The 19032-nt window shown below is 45.5% G+C and overlaps 1 protein-coding gene across 1 annotated transcript in view; it reads right to left on the reverse strand.

The window, feature by feature from the left end:
• LOC126203466 (carboxypeptidase N subunit 2) overlaps positions 1-19032 on the reverse strand; it is a 182353-nt gene that overhangs the window by 24383 nt on the left and 138938 nt on the right. Inside the window, exon 9 of the mRNA XM_049937784.1 lies at positions 1030-1155. Coding sequence (XP_049793741.1) covers positions 1030-1155 — 126 coding nt within the window. The remainder of the gene's footprint in view (positions 1-1029; positions 1156-19032) is intronic.

Raw genomic sequence — 19032 nt, forward strand, 5'->3', positions numbered from 1 at the left:
GAACCCACCGTGCACAAACTTTTGAGTACCCCAATTGTTTAATAATCGTGATCACACTGCCTTTACTAAGAGAAATAATGCGACACACTTCATCTGCAGTCACCCGACGGTCACCACGAATGATGTCATCAACTTGCTGAATGTTGTGTGGAGTCACTGCACTCACCGGCCTGCCGCTCCGCTTTTCGTCAGTCAACGGTGTTTGCCCTTCAGCTTCCTTACAACGACGAACCCATCGTCTAACAGTGCTGACATCCACTGTCACAACACCATACACCTTCTTCAGTCTTTCATGAATGCGTATGGGCGTTTCACCTTCTGCATTCAAGAATTCAATCACACAACGCTGTCTCAAACGAACATCGATGTCGGCCATCTTACAAACTTCTGCTGTGCTGCCACCTGTTGACACAGAAAGTTACTACTGCAGTGGATTGCAGAAGAAGGTTTGAGGAATGGCGCCAAATTCAAATTTTTCACTTAACTTAATTTCTTTAAGTAGAAAAAAATGGGAGGCATTACTTTTTGACCGACCCTCGTATGTATATATATATCAGTTCATGACATCCAGTCTTACAAATTAACTCTCTCTGGCGGACACAAGTCCAGATCATCCGCTCTCAAAACTACTCCATCTCACTCCCCGCATCCACCACTGCTGGCGGCTCACCTCCAACTGCCCAACACTACAATAGCAAATTCCAACAATGCAAACCAGCCACAGACTGCACACAGCACAGTCAGTGATTTTCATACAGAGCGCTACGTGGCGTTACCAACATAAAAACCTAAACAGCCTACTTACAATACTTCATCGAAATAAAGTTTGAGTGGCTACTCCTGCTTGTTAATGTATAAGATGACTCTTTCCCCATCTTCACGGTGGGGTTTATAGAACACAATGAGGCAATGACGAGTGAAAACATTTTCATGCAGTTAACTAACTGCATGCTTCTGAAGTGACGTTTGAAATTTACTGACTTTAAATATATTTTTGTAAGAAAGAGAGTGAGAGAGAGAGGTACTGACGTTGCGAGGTAGAGCGCGGAGCAGTCGCAGTGCCAGGGGTTCTTGGCCAGCTTGATGGCCACCAGGTCGGGCACGACGTCGAGAGCGCCCGCCGGGATGTACTGCAGCTTGTTGCTGTCGATCTGCCTGCAAGCGAACAACGTAAAATTTGACTTACATGCTTGAAATGGCATGAGGCTCTACTGAAACCAACAAAACTGCACAAAGTGACCAACAGATGGCGCTTCATACGATACAAAAGCAAAGCCTAACCAAATGGAACTACAAGGTTCCAGAGACAGTTTCAAGCCTCAGTCATCTATGATGTATACACGCATGCTGAAGCGACGAATGAAAATTTGTACCAACGCTGCTCACTTGGCGCAGGCACTAACCACTATGTTACCCTGACACAGTGGCTTTGCATAGGAGCAAGGCGCGCCCTACTACGTCTCCCTCCTCAGTCCAAACTCCCTCCGCCCACTTGGTATTTCCCATAAACTGGAACAGCACTGCAGAGGCTCTCCAGCTATATTGGAACAGCATCGAACGAAATGCGGTGTCATGCCTGAAACCCAGGTATAGGTGCTTTAATCAAGTAAGAGCTTTTCAAGCCTCAGACATCCACGAAGTATATATGCAGACTCATCCGAGAAATGAAAATTTGTACCGAGGCTGGAATCTGAAGCCGGGTGTCTACTGACTATAAATCCGCCGGCCGAAGTGGCCGTGCGGTTCTAGGCGCTGCAGTCTGGAACCGCGAGACCGCTACGGTCGCAGGTTCGAATCCTGCCTCGGGCATGCATGTGTGTGATGTCCTTAGGTTAGTTAGGTTTAAGTAGTTCTAAGTTCTAGGGGACTAATGACCTCAGAAGTTGAGTCCCATAGTGCTTAGAGCCATTTTTACTATAAATCCGTTCAGCATAAGAATAAACCTGATGTAAACATTTCACTATGTATTCTTCCACCTTTGCTGGAACCTCACTGGATTTCCGTTTCACGTGGGACCGCAGCCAAGCTGTCTCGAGTACTGTCCAGTACGATAATAACTGTACGTTTTGTGCTGTGCGTTACGTGCACATCGACTTAGCGATAATACGGGACAACAGAGTTACCGCCGCATCTAACTGGGACACCACTGGCCGGTCAGCTAGCCTGCAGTCACGTGGCCAGGTGGAGTTCACAAGTAGAAAGAGACGAGCAGAGGAGCAATGTCATTTAATTTTTAAGCAGAATGAAATAATACACTGCAAATCTCCCGCAATACGCTTCTTACACGACTAGACGAAAACCGCAACACGTTATCGTTATTAGCTAACGTACTATTGTAATTAAAAACAAGAATGATGAAAATTCCTGACTTAACCACAGGGTAATTTTTCTGAATGAGCTGTGTGTAACGTAAGAGAGTGCTGAAGGAGTTCATCGTATAGTTAAATATTGAAGCTACTGAAGGTATTACTTACAGTCAGTCGTCTGGTAATCTCGTAGCTCCTTCCTTATCCGAATTCGAGAAAATCATTTCAGTTCTGGAAGTGTCACCTGCTACCTTGATAACGAGCCTATCAACAACAGAATCCACGAAGCCAACCAGGCGCAGCATTTCCTCCTGTCTTATGACGAGCCGTTCTGCGTTCCGCCAGCGTTCGGCAGTGACGTGTGAAAAAGCCGCGTGCGTTAGTTCCAGTACGATTAGCAGCTTAACACTCTTGTTACTTCTCGGGCCAAATCCCGCATCTTCGCTCCAGATCAGTTCTGTTGGGTTCATGCTGTAATGGTACAGTAGTAAATGTAAAAATGCAGCATTTGAATGATGCGCTCGATATTGTAAAAATCATAGTTTTTCATGCTTCTACGATACTTATGTACCTCTGTGCTATAAAACAATGAACGGAGTCCAAATAAGGACATTTTGGTTTTTCATTTTTGCCTTAAAAATTAAATTATCTTTTCTTAATTCAAACAACTCTTATGAACAGACTTTCATAAAATATCGATACTTAAGGATTTGTATTTGAAATGGAAACGGGAATTTTGCGTGCAATATGTAGTTAGAAACAAGAAGACGAGCATTATTCATAGAAATGATGAGTTTTATAATTACGAGATGTAGGTATTTCAAACTGAACGAGAAAAAACAAACGACACTGGGAAGGTTTGAACCAACGCACTAATTACCGCATTCAGTACAATCCACTTTGCTCCCAACTGCGCTACACGTTTTTTTTTTTTTTTAAATCTCATTTTGTTCGTTTTCGTTCGTTGTATCTGCTCTGGGCGGACGTCGAAACACACCCGTTTCAGTTCGTTGTTGATCCATTAACTCCCTTACTTTTATTACAGAGAGCAGCTAGCCCTCTGACCGAACACCCTGAGCTACCGTGCCGGCTACGTTCGACGTGGATATTTATGTCAACTGCAGTATATACATAACTTCATGGCCGACTGTCTCCGTAAATTTATGAAAAACATTAAGAACAGCAGCCTATTTCTCGGCACTTTTTAACCGTGTTCCACGCGCGAGTTTCACTACGGAACAGAAAGTAGCCTCAGCCATTTTCATACTACGCATTAACAGCGCGACAATCAGAGCACAACGCTGCAGAGGCTCTGACTGTACACGATTTTTTAAATAAAATCTACGTAGCTGAAGCGTGATTAAGAAAAACGTTGATGGCTATTAATACATTTGAATATCTTAAAGCTTCATTTAACGTAACTTAGTAATAATATATCTAATACATAAGTAGCGTAACACCACGAGTGTACGTGTGCTACGGCTTCTGACCAATCATCGCGTTTGTGTTTGTTTACATCAGGTTTATTGTTATGATGAACCGATTATAGGCAGATGCGTTAACCACTACGCCACCCTGACACAGTGACTTTGCATAACTGCACGGACTACAGTAGCAAGATGCCGTCCCTACCAAGTGGGCTGAGGCACGAGTGGCAATTTGGACTGAGGAATGATGCGTGCTCCGGTAGTCCTTGCAGTTGTGCCAGTGTGGTGTGATAGTTAGCACATCAGCCTAGTGAGCAAGAGGCCCAATCCTTTTCAAAAAAAAATTTTCGTTCATCAGTTCAGTCTGCGATAGATCATCACAGATGTTCAGGACATGAAAAGGCCTCTGGAACCGTATACTATCATCTGTTGAAAGCATCCGTGCCTGGATTTCAGGCAGGATGCTCCATTTCGTTCGATGCTGAGGTGCTGTTCCAGTGCAGTTGGAGGGCCTCTGCATTGCCGGTCGGTTTTGGGGAAATACCAAGTGAGCTGAGGCGTGAATGGGAATTTGGACTGCTGGGGTAGGCCATGCGTTTCTACAAAGCCACTGTACCAGGATGGTACCCTGGGCTCCCGCTCACTACGCTGATGTGCTCACTACTAAACTGCACAAATTTTCATTCGTCGCTTCAATCTGCACAAATACGATAGCTAGCATAAACAACTGATTTCTAGCAAAGACGGTGTTCTTTATAACAAAGGCTCGCTAAGTCAGCCATCGCTTATCAACAATCCCTGTAGCCGAGGGACAAAGTTGTGAACAGCACTGTATGGTTTGTCAGTAGGTATGGTGAAAAACTGACTTCGGATGCTGTCTTTCCGTATACCTAACGAGGTCGTAGGATCGCGGTAGACTCGATGCTTCAGGCAGCCACACAACCGATGATCACAAGGGACTGACTGAGGTCTGGGGACCTGGGAGGCCAAGCGTGACGGACGTGGAGGCTCAGAACGCGATCCTCACCAAACGATGTGCGCAAGAGATCTCTCTCAGTTGTGGCAAGGCGCGTGTTTCAGTTTATTCTTTTCTGCCTACACTATACCGTGAGTTAGTGTATTTTCAAATGTTAGAGCACTTTTCGGTAATTTTGTATCTGCACCTAAAACTGCATCGTTATCAAACCTTTGTCAACTGCGTGGCAGAGGGAACTTTCCAAAGTAGTAGATATTGGGGTTTCTTCCCGATCTAGGCACGTATTGAGCGCAGAAACAATGACTGTTTAAATACCTTTGTGGACGCTGTAATTAATCTAATCTCGTCCTCACGAAACCTACGGGAGAGACACATAGTAGGCTGCATACTTCACTATCAAGTGTTAGCTCTATTTTGTACCGTCCCGCACACTTGAGCGATACTCTAGGATGGGTCGCACAACTGATTTGTGATCAATCTCCTTCGTAGACTGATTTCATTTCCCTAGAATTCTATCACCTAACCAAAGTCTGCCGCCTGCTTTACCTACCGCTTAGCCTATGTAATCTTTCCATTTCATATCCTTAGAAACTACCCAGGAATTTGTACGAGTGGACCGATTTCAACTGTGACTCGTTGATAAAGTAATCATAAAATACTACTTTTGTCGTTTTATGAAATGCTCAGTTTTACATTTCCGAAAATATGAAGTAAGTTGTCTACCTTTGCACCACATTTATAGCTTATCAAGGTCGGACTGAATATAACTGTATCATTTCCGAAAACGCTGAGGATATTATTAATACCGTCCACAAGATAATTAACAAACAGTACGAACAGCAAGGATCTTACCACACTTCTGTGAACCACACCTGAAGTTAATTCCATACCTGCCGATGATAACATTCTACGCCCTCCTTTATCAAAAATCCTCATTCCAGCCACTAATTTTGCTTGATAAACCATACTATCGTATTTTTGACAATAAGCTAATAAGCTTTTGATACCGAGTCGAATGCTTCTCGGAAATAGAGACATACTCCTTCGACTTGACTGTCTTGGTCCATGGCTTCCATGACGTCATGCGAGAAAAGTGCGAGTTCTGTTTCAAATGATCAATGTTTTCGGAAACCATGCTGATAGTCGCACGGCAAGCGTGCGACGGTTACGTAAAGTCTGATAAATAAGAATTTTAATGAATTTTAATTCACGTTATCTGTTCATTTTAGCGATATAGTGAAGTAGTGGTGTAAGGCGTGGTCGCGTGATAAAAGATGCTTTACTTCGCTCTCACTGAAGGATCTCTCGGTAATTACGCAGCCACTACTTTGTGCTCCCAACAGCGGATGCTTTAATTGTATTCATACCTCGCAACTGGGGCCCGGTTTAATATATACAGAAATATTTTTGTTTTAATTAATTTTCATTCTTTCTATAGTTTTCTACATAATTCATGACATTTGGAATCTGAAAATGTAACTTTCATTTCCCATATTTTCCCATATTTCGAAGTTTAGTTTTTTATTTTTCATATTTTAAAGTTTAGTCCATGCTTTTGTATCAGAATTGCATAAATAAATATTTCCAACGCTACATTATATGAAGCCGATGTTTTTAAGGCGTAACAGCATTAAAGAATTCATTAAATGATGCTTCACAGCGCGATTCCTGGCCCCGGAATGGACAAGCCGGAAACACAAATCACACCATGTAAGGCATCCTAAGTCTTTCAGATAGCCTGAAAACCTTTAAGTGTTGCTTCCCACAGTTTATGAGAAGAGGGAACAAAGTAAACGCTATTCCGGACAGTGAATCATTGAAATCATGTTTTCGGAGTGGTGGGGAGGGGGGTAGCAGTTTTTGAGATGTTGTCCACTGCTGTGAACATACCGTTCCCTACCAGTCATCTCCTGTAACGGAAATGTCTCACCATGGTTACGAGCTTTCGTGAAAGCACGTTTATAAACACACTGTTATCAAGTTTCTTTGTAATAATGAACACGATATTCAATTAAGGCAGCTAAAACGCACATTATTTCGATGGCAAAGGTTGTTGGTAACCTCGACGTCCGTGAAATCTACCAGTCGAAACGGGAGTGCAAGAGCTCACTAAGAAGTTTACAGACGATACGTTATAAACCATCTTCGGCGTAGATAATTACATTATTTCTGTTCCTCCACGTCTTCTGTTTAACATTCGATTGTCTTTCTCGTGGAACGCACAACAATTAGGCCTTACAATCAAGTGGGTTATTTCATGCCATTGATGCGAACAGTTAAGCCTGCAGCATCAAACGTTTCCTCACTATTATACTCGAGTGTCTCGTTCAGCCGGCCGGAGTGGCCGAGCGGTTCTAGGCGCTACAGTCTGGAACCGCGCGACCGCTACGGTCGCAGGTTCGAATCCTGCCTCGGGCGTGGATGTGTGTGATGTCCTTGGGTTAGTTAGGTTTAAGTAGTTCTAAGTTCTAGGGGACTGATGACCTCGGAAGTTAAGTCCCATACTTCTCAGAGCCATTTGAGTCTCGTTCAACACGCAACGTATGACGCGCGCCTCCACAAGTAGTACCCATAACTTCACGTCTGTGTCATTCACTGTTGACAACGACGAGGTTTTCCGCTAAGCGTCATTTGTTGTTTACGCATATACGTTCTTTCAAGCATAAAAATTGCGTATCGCAGTCTGTGTGCGTGTGGCTTTTTGTACGCACATAAAATGCCGAAGGACAAGCAACGGTTGTATTTCAGAGTGAAAAAATATACTGAAGATTTCCCAAACCAGTCTTTGAGTGCAGATTGTAAAGTACTGTTTTGTAATGCTTGTGAAAAATCCGTGTCGACTGAGCAACGGTTTCTAATGTCACAGCACAATTCTACCACAAAACATAAGTTAAATATTACAAGAAAGAATGAATTCAAACAACAATTTTTTCTGATGTAACAGCCAATGGCTCCCAATGTTCCACTTTCTCGAAATATTTATGTTATGGCGTGCTTTGTGGAGACATACCTTTACGGACATTAAATAATCCAGTATTTAAAAATTATCCAAGCAAACATATTTCTAAGGAATATACACTTAGAAAAAACTATGTCAACAGCATTTACGAGGATTCTTTGGCGTCGATTCGAGACGTAATTCAGGATAGTCGTATATGGGTCGCAATCGACGAGACTACGGACACGCAAGGTCAGTGCGTTGGCGATGTAGTTATCCAGGTGATGGATTGGTTAATGTAACTGCCTAGTCAGTAGGAGATCCTGGGTTCGAATCCCGGTGCGGCGCACATTTTAACTCGCCGCTCGCCATTCCGCATAAAGTCCCGATGCAGCTGATACATCAGTTACCTCCCTTCTTTTCCTTTCTTCTCCCTTCAACCTTGAATGTACATAATATGTATCGCAGCCGCGGGTTCCACCTGGTGTCTGTTCTTTTGGGCATGTTCCAAATGAACAGATGCCACACATTCATGCAGTTGATTCCTCGATGTGCTGTGACTCCACAACCATCAGTGCAGATGCACATTGACATTGGAGCTCCAGCGGGAATCTAAAATTAGCAAGCACGAAGGGCATGGACGGACACTGTGGATAATTACTGGCGACAGGTGAGCATGGGGATCGGCTGACGACCGTGCCAAGATGGTCCTCGCATTTGCAATTAACACAGCGTCCGGGTGTCGATGTGATTAGCTCAGCTGCCCAGTAAGCAGGAGATCCCAGGTTCGAATCCCAGCCTGGCACATGTTTTCTCTGCCCGTCCAGATGCAGCTGATATCATCAGTTTCGAATCTTTCTTTCCTTTTTCTCCTCTCCACCTTCAATTTACACAATACTGTCACACTGCCTTGGGCGCTAGCAGTGCGAGACTCCAGGTACTGCCGCCAGTGTTTCTCGGGGAACGCTCTTGGTTTTGGCCTCCAAATGAAGACGCTGGCTTCACAGCCTGCGGTCAGTGCTGGGTATATGTGAACGTCGTCACGGTCTTCTCACTGTGATGACTAACCAGAATGTCGTTTCAGGCTTGTACACGTTTGGGCTGCTCGTTGGGTGTTTATCTGTGACCCTGATATTTCATTGGTCTTGCCTGGGATGTTTTAAACAGGGTTTCTTGGTTGTATGAGTTTCGGGCCAAAACGAAAAAGAAAACCGAGTGTCTCTTTATTTCACGTACACAGTGCAGTGCGACGCTTATCATTGTACACGTCTGTACATGTTCCACCAGATCTTCTGCTGTACAGTTTTAATAAAGGGCACAAAAACATAAACACAACAGAAGCCAGCGGACCGTCCAGTCATATCCTCGCGCAACGTCTCTTCGTGACTGCAAAAAATACAAGTACCATATCTCTTCGTTATTTTATATACAGAAAGGAAGACTTTGAAAGGAATATACACTGATGGAAAGAAAATCGCAACACAAAGAAGGAGTCGTGCGGCATAAACTACACTTTGTAGGCGTGTTTCTACATTTGAAACATCTACATATACATCCATACTCCGCAAGCCACCCGACGGTGTGTGGCAGAGGGTACCTTGAGTACCTCTATCGGTTCTCCCTTCTATTCCAGTCTCGTATCGTTCGTGGAAACAAAGATTGTCGGTATGCCTCTGTGTGGGCTCTAATCTCTCTGATTTTATCCTCATGGTCTCTTCGCGAGATATATGTAGGAGGCAGCAATATACTGCTTGCCTCCTCGGTGAAGGTATGTTCTCGAAACTTCAACAAAAGCCGGTACCGAGGTACTGAGCGTCTTTCCTGCACACTCTTCCACTGGAGTTTATCTATCATCTCCGTAACGCTTTCGCGATTATTAAATGATCCTGTAACGAAGCGCGTTGCTCTCCGTTGGATCTTCTCTATCTCTTCTATCAACCCTATCTGGTACGGATCCCACACTGCTGAGCAGTATTCAAGCAGTGAGCGAACAAGAGTACTGTAACCTACTTCCTTTGTTTTCGGACTGCATTTCATTAGGATTCTTCCAATGAATCTCAGTGTGGCATCTGCTTTACCAACGATCAACTTTATATAATCGTTCCATTTTAAATCACTCCTAATGCGTACTGCCAGATAATTTATGGAATTAACTGCTTCCAGTTGCTGACCTTCTATATTGTAGCTAAATGATAAAGGATATTTCTTAAAATGGTTCAAATGGCTCTGAGCACTATGGGACTCAACTGCTGTGGTCATAAGTCCCCTAGAACTTAGAACTACTTAAACCTAACTAACCTAAGGACAGCACACGACACCCAGCCATCACGAGGCAGAGAAAATCCCTGACCCCGCCGGGAATCGAACCCGGGAACCCGGGCGTGGGAAGCGAGAACGCTACCGCACGACCACGAGATGCGGGCAAATATTTCTTACTATGTATTCGCAGCACATTACACTTGTGTATATTGAGATTCAATTGTCATTCCCTGCACCGTGCGTCATCAATTCGTTGCAGATCCTCCCGCATTTCAGTACAATTTTCCTTTGTTACAACCTCTCGATATACCACAGCATCATCCGCAAAAAGCCTCAGTGAACTTCCGATGTTATCCACAAGGTCATTTATATATAATGTGAATAGCAACGCTCCTACGACAGTCCCCTGCGGCACACCTGAAATCACTCTTACTTCGGAAGACTTCTCTCCATTGAGAATGACATGCTGCGTTCTGTTATCTAGGAACTCTTCAATCCAATCACACAATTGGTCTGATAGTCCATATACTCTTACTTTGTTCTAATGACTGTGGGGAACTGTATCGAACGCCTTGCGGAAGTCAAGAAACACGGCATCTACCTGTGAACCCGTGTCTATGGCCCTCTGAGTCTCGTGGACGAATAGCGCGAGCTGGGTTTCACACGATCGTCTTTTTCGAAACCCATGCTGATTCCTACAGAGTAGATTTCTAGTCTCCAGAAAAGTCATTATACTCGAACATAATACGTGTTCCAAAATTCTACAACTAAGATGATGTCTGTTGAAATTTCGCGCCAGTCGTCTAAGAGCGGCGCTACCATGAGGATGCAAGTCACGTTTGCTTTACATACTCGCTGTGCAGTCGTGCGCGTTCGTTGCCTCTGAGGTTGAACGTGTCGAGCTGATCGTGGCCAAGAAAGCCTTTAAAGCGTCAAATACGCCGTTACCAACACGTCTCCGAGGTTTATCGAAGTCGTGTAATGGGGCTACGAGAAGTTGGACATTCCTTCTGCGAAACTGCAGAAGACTCGGCAGGAATGTAGCCACTGTACGTAACTGCTGGCAGCGGTTGTCACGGGAATGTACGGTAGGCTATGTGGCACCACCGAGAGGAACACCATCGTGTTCGTCGTGTGTCTATCGCGTATTGTACTGCATCTGCAGGAGCAATGCGCACCACAGTGACACAACAAACTCTTACAAACCGGTTACTTCAAGGAAAGCTCCTAGCCAGATGTCCTGTAGCGTACATTCCACTGACCCCAAGCCGCCACCACCTGCGACGGTGTCAAGCGAAAGCTCTCTCGAAGGCAGGGTGGAGGTCTGTTACGTTCCCTGTTGAGAGCTTGTTCTCCCTCGGTGCCAGTCACGATCGTGTGTTGGTTAGAAGTAGGCCAGCCGAGGAGCTAAGCCCAACCCGCCTGCCTGCTGGACGCACTGGAGCTACGACACCTGCAGCTACGGTGTGGAGTGCGGTTTCGTATCGAGCTGGAGCACTCTCGCGGTTCTCCCGTGCACCCTGACTGCAAGATTGTAAGTCAGTCTGGTGAATCGACCAGTTGTGCTGCCATTCGTGTACAGCATTCCAGGGGGCGTTTTCCAACAGGATAACGGCTGTTATAATCCAACATGCTCCGCAAAGTGTCGCAGTTAGCCTCGGCCTGTCTCTAGACGAGCACGTATAGGATATCATCGAACGGCAACTCCAGCGTCATCCGCAAACACCATTAACCGTCCGTGTACAGGGCGTGCAAGTGCAGTGGGCATGGAACTCCCATACCACAGACTGACACCCGCCACCTGTATACACGTAACACAATGCAGACAAGACTGCACGCCTGTATTCAACGCTCTGCTGGCTACACCGATTATTAATGTACCAGCATTTCACACTTGCAATTGCTTATCGTGCGCTTACATTAACCTGTGATCTTCCAGTGTTAATCACTTAAATATTTCACTTAGGCAAATGTATTTCTGAAATTTCATTTCTCTACAGTACTTATTTTTTGTGTTTCGATTTTTTTCGTCAATATATTCGAAAATAATTATTATTAACAAGCTTTACTAACTATGAAAGCTTTTAACTGTTAATTTTAAAAGTGCCTTACGAGAAAGTTCTGCCTTAGCACTTAATTTCCCATTTCCTCGCTCATAGAATTTCCGTATCTTTTCTCATGTTGTCAAAGAATATTAAGCGAGCTCTTCTGAGAAATATTTGTCCTTTATGAGTTCCGTAAACAGTTGGAGGATTATCCTTTCGTCCGGATACTGATGGGTGTATACATACAAACCAAGTAACCTACACTCCTGGAAATTGAAATAAGAACACCGTGAATTCATTGTCCCAGGAAGGGGAAACTTTATTGACACATTCCTGGGGTCAGATACATCACATGATCACACTGACAGAACCACAGGCACATAGACACAGGCAACAGAGCATGCACAATGTCGGCACTAGTACAGTGTATATCCACCTTTCGCAGCAATGCAGGCTGCTATTCTCCCATGGAGACGATCGTAGAGATGCTGGATGTAGTCCTGTGGAACGGCTTGCCATGCCATTTCCACCTGGCGCCTCAGTTGGACCAGCGTTCGTGCTGGACGTGCAGACCGCGTGAGACGACGCTTCATCCATTCCCAAACATGCTCAATGGGGGACAGATCCGGAGATCTTGCTGGCCAGGGTAGTTGACTTACACCTTCTAGAGCACGTTGGGTGGCACGGGATACATGCGGACGTGCATTGTCCTGTTGGAACAGCAACTTCCCTTGCCGGTCTAGGAATGGTAGAACGATGGGTTCGATGACGGTTTGGATGTACCGTGCACTATTCAGTGTCCCCTCGACGATCACCAGTGGTGTACGGCCAGTGTAGGAGATTGCTCCCCACACCATGATGCCGGGTGTTGGCCCAGTGTGCCTCGGTCGTATGCAGTCCTGATTGTGGCGCTCACCTGCACGGCGCCAAACACGCATACGACCATCATTGGCAACAAGGCAGAAGCGACTCTCATCGCTGAAGACGACACGTCTCCATTCGTCCCTCCATTCACGCCTGTCGCGACACCACTGGAGGCGGGCTGCACGATGTTGGGGCGTGAGCGGAAGACGGCCTAACGGTGTGCGGGACCGTAGCCCAGCTTCATGGAGACGGTTGCGAATGGTCCTCGCCGATACCCCAGGAGCAACAGATTTGCTGGGAAGTGGCGGTGCGGTCCCCTACGGCACTGCGTAGTATCCTACGGTCTTGGCGTGCATCCGTGCGTCGCTGCGGTCCGGTCCCAGGTCGACGGGCACGTGCACCTTCCGCCGACCACTGGCGACAACATCGATGTACTGTGGAGACCTCACGCCCCACGTGTTGAGCAATTCGGCGGTACGTCCACCCGGCCTCCCGCATGCCCACTATACGCCCTCGCTCAAAGTCCGTCAACTGCACATACGGTTCACGTCCACGCTGTCGCGGCATGCTACCAGTGTTAAAGACTGCGATGGAGCTCCGTATGCCACGGCAAACTGGCTGACACTGACGGCGGCGGTGCACAAATGCTGCGCAGCTAGCGCCATTCGACGGCCAACACCGCGGTTCCTGGTGTGTCCGCTGTGCCGTGCGTGTGATCATTGCTTGTACAGCCCTCTCGCAGTGTCCGGAGCAAGTATGGTGGGTCTGACACACCGGTGTCAATGTGTTCTTTTTTCCATTTCCAGGAGTGTAGATTCAATTTTGAATATAATGTCTGGCTCTCCATATAAACCACAGACTTCGGCGTTTCTCGACATTTAGCTGTCGTTTTATCTTGGGTTCCTCCAAACAACTTTCTCAAAATTTACCTCTCAAAGATTTTTAGTTTCACCTTCTCAGATTTTATTGACGTCCAACTTTCACAGGCGTAAATATTACAGCTTTATAATCTTGCTGAGGTTCAAAGCTCCTCTTTATATTTTTTCTGAGTCTGCAAAACACAGTGTGTAAGACAGAAATATATAGTGTTTTGCAGAAGGCAGTTTTTAAATACCGAAAAAATGCCGGAACGGATATAATAAGAATTTAATAAATGTGAATCTTTGAATTTATTGAGATGAGTCTGGTTTTCCGTTATGTCCAGCACGTCAAACCTGTGTTCCCGTTTCTCCCCCCCCCCCCCCCCCCCCCCCAAGAAGTGGACTGCCGGTTCCCCACTGGGCGCCTCCGCAGGTGACACACCACATGTAGAGAAACAGGGAAACATTTTCCACAGAGGACGATTACCAGCAGGTGCTGATTTGCAGATATGTTTAGACTCTTCAAAATGTATAGGAAGAAAACTTGGAAAACATGTTACCTGGTACCCCTGGTTAGGGGCTGACCATAGAGATAATGATCCAGTCAGGGACTCTTTTTATAGTTAAGCTTAATTGCTATGAACATGAAAAACAATGTAACTGGATAAATCAGAAATCTGACAGCCAAGCGAGTTAAGGGTAGGATTTAGGGTACACGTGAAATCTGTATAAAGCTACACTGAAGAGCCAAAGAACCTGGTACACATGACTAATATCGCGTATCCTCCGCCCCCCCCCCCCCCGCGAGAACAGAAGTGCCGCAACACCACGTGACATGAACTCGACTAATGTCTGAAGTAGTGCTTCAGGGAACTGACATCATGAATCCTCCAGGGCTGTCCATAAATCAGTAAGAGTACGGGGGCATGGATTTCTCTTCTGAACAACACGTTGCAACGTATCCCAGATATGCTCAATAATGTTGGAGTTTGATGGCCAGCGGAAGTATTTAAACTGAGAAGAGTGTTCCTGGAGCCACTCTGCAATAATTCGGGGACGTGTGTGGTGTCGCATTGTCCTGCTGGAAATACCCAAGTTCGTCGAAATGCACAATAGATATGAATGGATGCAGATGTGGATGTGTCACCTGTCAGCGTCGTACCTAAACGTATCAGGGGTCTCATATCACTTCAACTGCTCACGCACCACACCATTACTGAGCCTCCACCAGCTTGAACAGTCCCCAGCTGACATGGAGGATCCATTCCCGTACACTTCCATACTCTCGATACAATTTGAAACGAGACTCATCCGACCAGGCCACATGTTTCCACCCACCAACAGTCCAATGTTGACGGGTCCGGGCGAAGGGTAAGCTCTGTGTTGTGCAGTCATGAAGTGTACACGAGAGCGCCTTCGGCTCCGAAAGCCCATGTCGATTACGTTTCACTGAATGGTTCGCACGCTGACACCTGTTGATGGCCCAGCATTGAAATCTGGAGAAATTAGCGGAAGGGTTGCACTTCTGTCACGTTGAACGATTCTCTTCAGTCGTTGTTGGTCCCATTCTTGCAGGATTTTTTTCCGGCCATAGCCATGTCGGAGATTTTATGTTTTACCGGATTGCTGATATTCACGGTCAGCTCGTGAAATGGTCGTACGCAAAAGTCCCGACTTCACCACTATCTCGGAGATGCTGTCTCTCTTAGCTCGTGCGCCGGCTGTAACACCAAGTTCAGACTCACTTAAATGTTGATAACCTGCCATTGTAGCAACAGTAACAGATCTCACAACTGCGCCAGACACTTGTTGTCTTATACAGGCTTTGCCGACCGCAGCGCCGTATTCTGCCTGTTTACATATCTGTGTATTTGAACACGAATGCGTATACCAGTTTCTTTGGCGCTTCAGTGTAGCATGATGTGAACTGCAACTGACGCAGTCTCCAGATACACAATACGTAATGCTGTAAATAATGTTTATATCCTCCCACATTTAGCGTTTTATTAAGTGCAATAAGGAGATGACATGGTGACCATAAAAAAGATCCCCATCCGGTAGCACCGCCTACTTCGTACTTCACTGTTGGCGTTGCAAATAATGACGCGTGCCGTTTTGCAGACGTTCATCAAACCCAAACCCTTAAATCTGACTGTCAAAGGATAGAGCGTGATTCATCACTCCAGACCACTCGTTTCCAGTCCCCCAGTGTCCATCGTTGGCTTTCCTTACACCACCTCAAGAATCGCTTAGCGTTGACCGTAGAAATGTGTGGCTACCCTTGTAGCCCATTCTTCTCTACGCACAGCCGGTGTGTCAGTTTGACTCCTGGTAACACTTTGGAACTCGCGAGTGATGCCTTCCACAGATTTTATGTGATTGTTTAATTCCCCCCCCCCCCTTCTCTGTTTAATCCCCCCCCCCTTCTCCTCGCAGTGCTCGACCGACCCGGTCCTTCGGTACATAACGTCCGCTTGACCTTGTTTTAGCTGTGCTGGTTCCTTCGCGTTTCAATTTGGCAACCGCGTCGCCAGTAGTTGACTTGGGCAGCTTTAGAAGACCTTAAATGTCCCTCATGGATCTGTTTCTCAAGTGACATCCAGTGACCGGTTCACATTCGAAGATAACGAGTTCTCCTGACCGACAAATTCCGCTGTTGTTATTATACAGGCGGCTGCGCCTGTCGCGACGTATAGTGGTCAGTTCCGTGTTACACTTGGGTGTCCAGATACGCTACTTTTGATCAGATTGTGTATACGGATTTTGTATCTCCTCGGTATAATTTTGTGAGCTATGCCTTAGACGAACTAACAAGGGCCTGTTTCTGAGCTTCGGTCAGATTGTACGGTATCCTTCGGGAAGAGGTCTTTTTCACCGCTAAATCTTCGTGCAATATCGGACGTACTGCACACTTCGATAAGCATAAGACTATCTGTCTCACGGTACGACACATGGCGATCCTCTCTCGTCATGTTACGCACGAAATGGATGCTTTTTTGAACAACAATTGATTCTGGTCGACCTCGCGAAATCCACCTGTGACGGAAGAACGATCACGACGGAAGTTAACTGTAAGTAGTGAGTGACATATTACCGAAAGCTGGGCCAACTGATCCGAGACACTGACACTGAATTAAACATTAACGAAAGTCGTAAAAGAGTCAATCAACAAAATTGTTGACATGAAATTTCCATACCTTCAGAACATTGTTTTATTGAATCGCGCTGTACATGCAAACAAAAACAGATAACTAATTTTAAAACAGCAATATTATGTTATATATCAATTATGAAAACTTAAATGGTAACTCTCGTGGATTAGAGTAGTAACTGTTTCTTGATAGTAAATAAACTGCTGCCAATTAAAACTGCAATATCATGAATGCGGCATGCAGCGAACGTCCAATTAGCAAGAACTGCAGTATAGACACATGTATTAAAGCAAAACCATACAGAGTAGGTAGATGTAATCCCATCTGCGTTCTTTATACACACTAAAAATGGCTCTGAGCACTATGGGACTCAACTGCTGTGGTCATTAGTCGCCTAGAACTTAGAACTAATTAAACCTAACCTAAGGACATCACACACATCCATGCCCGAGGCAGGATTCGAACCTGCGACCGTAGCGGTCGCTCGGCTCCAGACTGTAGCGCCTAGTAACGCACGGCCACTCCGGCCGGCTGCAGTGGTGGTCGATGCAGGTTAATTCAAAGGCTATTTCATGGCTCCGCAGTACTGTCCCCATCAGAATCATAATAATCGCTACTTGTACTGTGGATAGCAGATATTTTACCAAGTTCTGTAGAGTGGTTCTGCTCAGCCTCCCTGTATTGTCAAGTATTCCCGGATTCGTGGTACTTGTGTCCACTCAGAGGTATCCTATGTGTGGTAGATCCTTATACCCATGTCTACCTGGTCCTTAAGCTGCGGCTTCCGGTGCTATTGACGTTGTTAATTATTTTCTGTGTAGGATATTCGTGCTGTGGATATTGATTTCACCGTCGTATTTGTGCATCTTGAACTGTGAAACCGAGAGGACCTGCTGGATGGGGGCCGCTCTGTTGTGTACCTTCCTTCTTTTCATGGGAACATTACAAATTATCAGGTAAGGTAGTGACACATTCGTCCTGGGCTGTGATTGTTCAATTTAAAAGCAGTGTGAGCGAGCTTGCTTAAAGTTTCTGGCACTTTCTGGTACGTCTGTGCGCTCTCTTCTCCCATGTTCAAATGTGTCATTAGTCTAACCTGACCTCTTTCTGGACCTCCTCACGAGTTGTTTACTATTCCGGGGGAAGTAGAGGCAGATAACGTCTTAACACTAATTATTCACTGTGTTCTTGGCTCGCTCATCTGAAGATTTTGTTTCTTCGATCTGTCCTAAGCTAAACTCGCACCCGGTATAGCGGTCAGAGACTTGAATTGGTATTTAATTGCCATGCGTATTTCAAAGAGAGTATTTTGTGTGTTATGGACATGTTATGCTCCAGTGCTTATTCTAAAGGCAAGTGCGAGGTTTCGGTTGACCAGCCGGTGCCCGAAATAGTTTTATACTCCCGCCAGAGAGGCTAAGGCGGTTTGCACTAATTCTGGTGTTGATGTGTTTATGTTACCGCCGTTATTTTGTAACTGCTGTCATTAGTAAAATTTTATTTGGACTTTGATGCAGTTCTTGGAGGACTTGATCCTTCCCCTTTTGAGTGTGTGATTAGTAGAGATAATTATCATTCTTGTAAAGTGTAAAACCTGCTTAATAACCCTTGTTAAATTGCCTTCAGTTTGTGCGATGGTTTGGTATTAGTACTTCAGAATAATTGTTCAGTTGTAATCTCAAAGCTCTAACGAAGCCTAAAGGCTGTTGTGTTTTACTCGAAATATTTTTGTCAGCACTAAAATTGTTTTAAATATTCTCTGAAGATAGTTTTACGAATGGTGCTTAATTTTCATTTGGGTCTTGAGCAATCAATGAATCGAAGAAAGTGTACCAGCCATGTCATACCGTCGAGGTGTCTGCGATGCTATCATTCAGCACGATAGCGCAAGACCGCACTTTGCCGGTGCTATCCTGACCTACCTCGATTATAGACGCTGTGTGTTCGACTGTTGACCTGCCCAACACTTTCTCCAGATCCGTCACCTATCCGACCGTGTAGTTGCTGAGAGACTGGCAAACCTCCACTCATCACCCACTGCAACTGACCAGCTGCCGCATACAGTTGAAACATCGTGGAATGACGTACCCTATGATCATTGTTCACTTCGACTCCATGACAAGCCGTGTTAGAGCCCTTGTTGCTGTTGCGAGTGGTCGAGTCTGCACAGGACACTGTGGTCAATGTGCAGTGACCACTTTTCCT

Source organism: Schistocerca nitens, chromosome 9 (assembly GCF_023898315.1).
Source record: "Schistocerca nitens isolate TAMUIC-IGC-003100 chromosome 9, iqSchNite1.1, whole genome shotgun sequence".
In the NCBI taxonomy this organism is placed as follows: Eukaryota; Metazoa; Arthropoda; class Insecta; order Orthoptera; family Acrididae; genus Schistocerca; species Schistocerca nitens.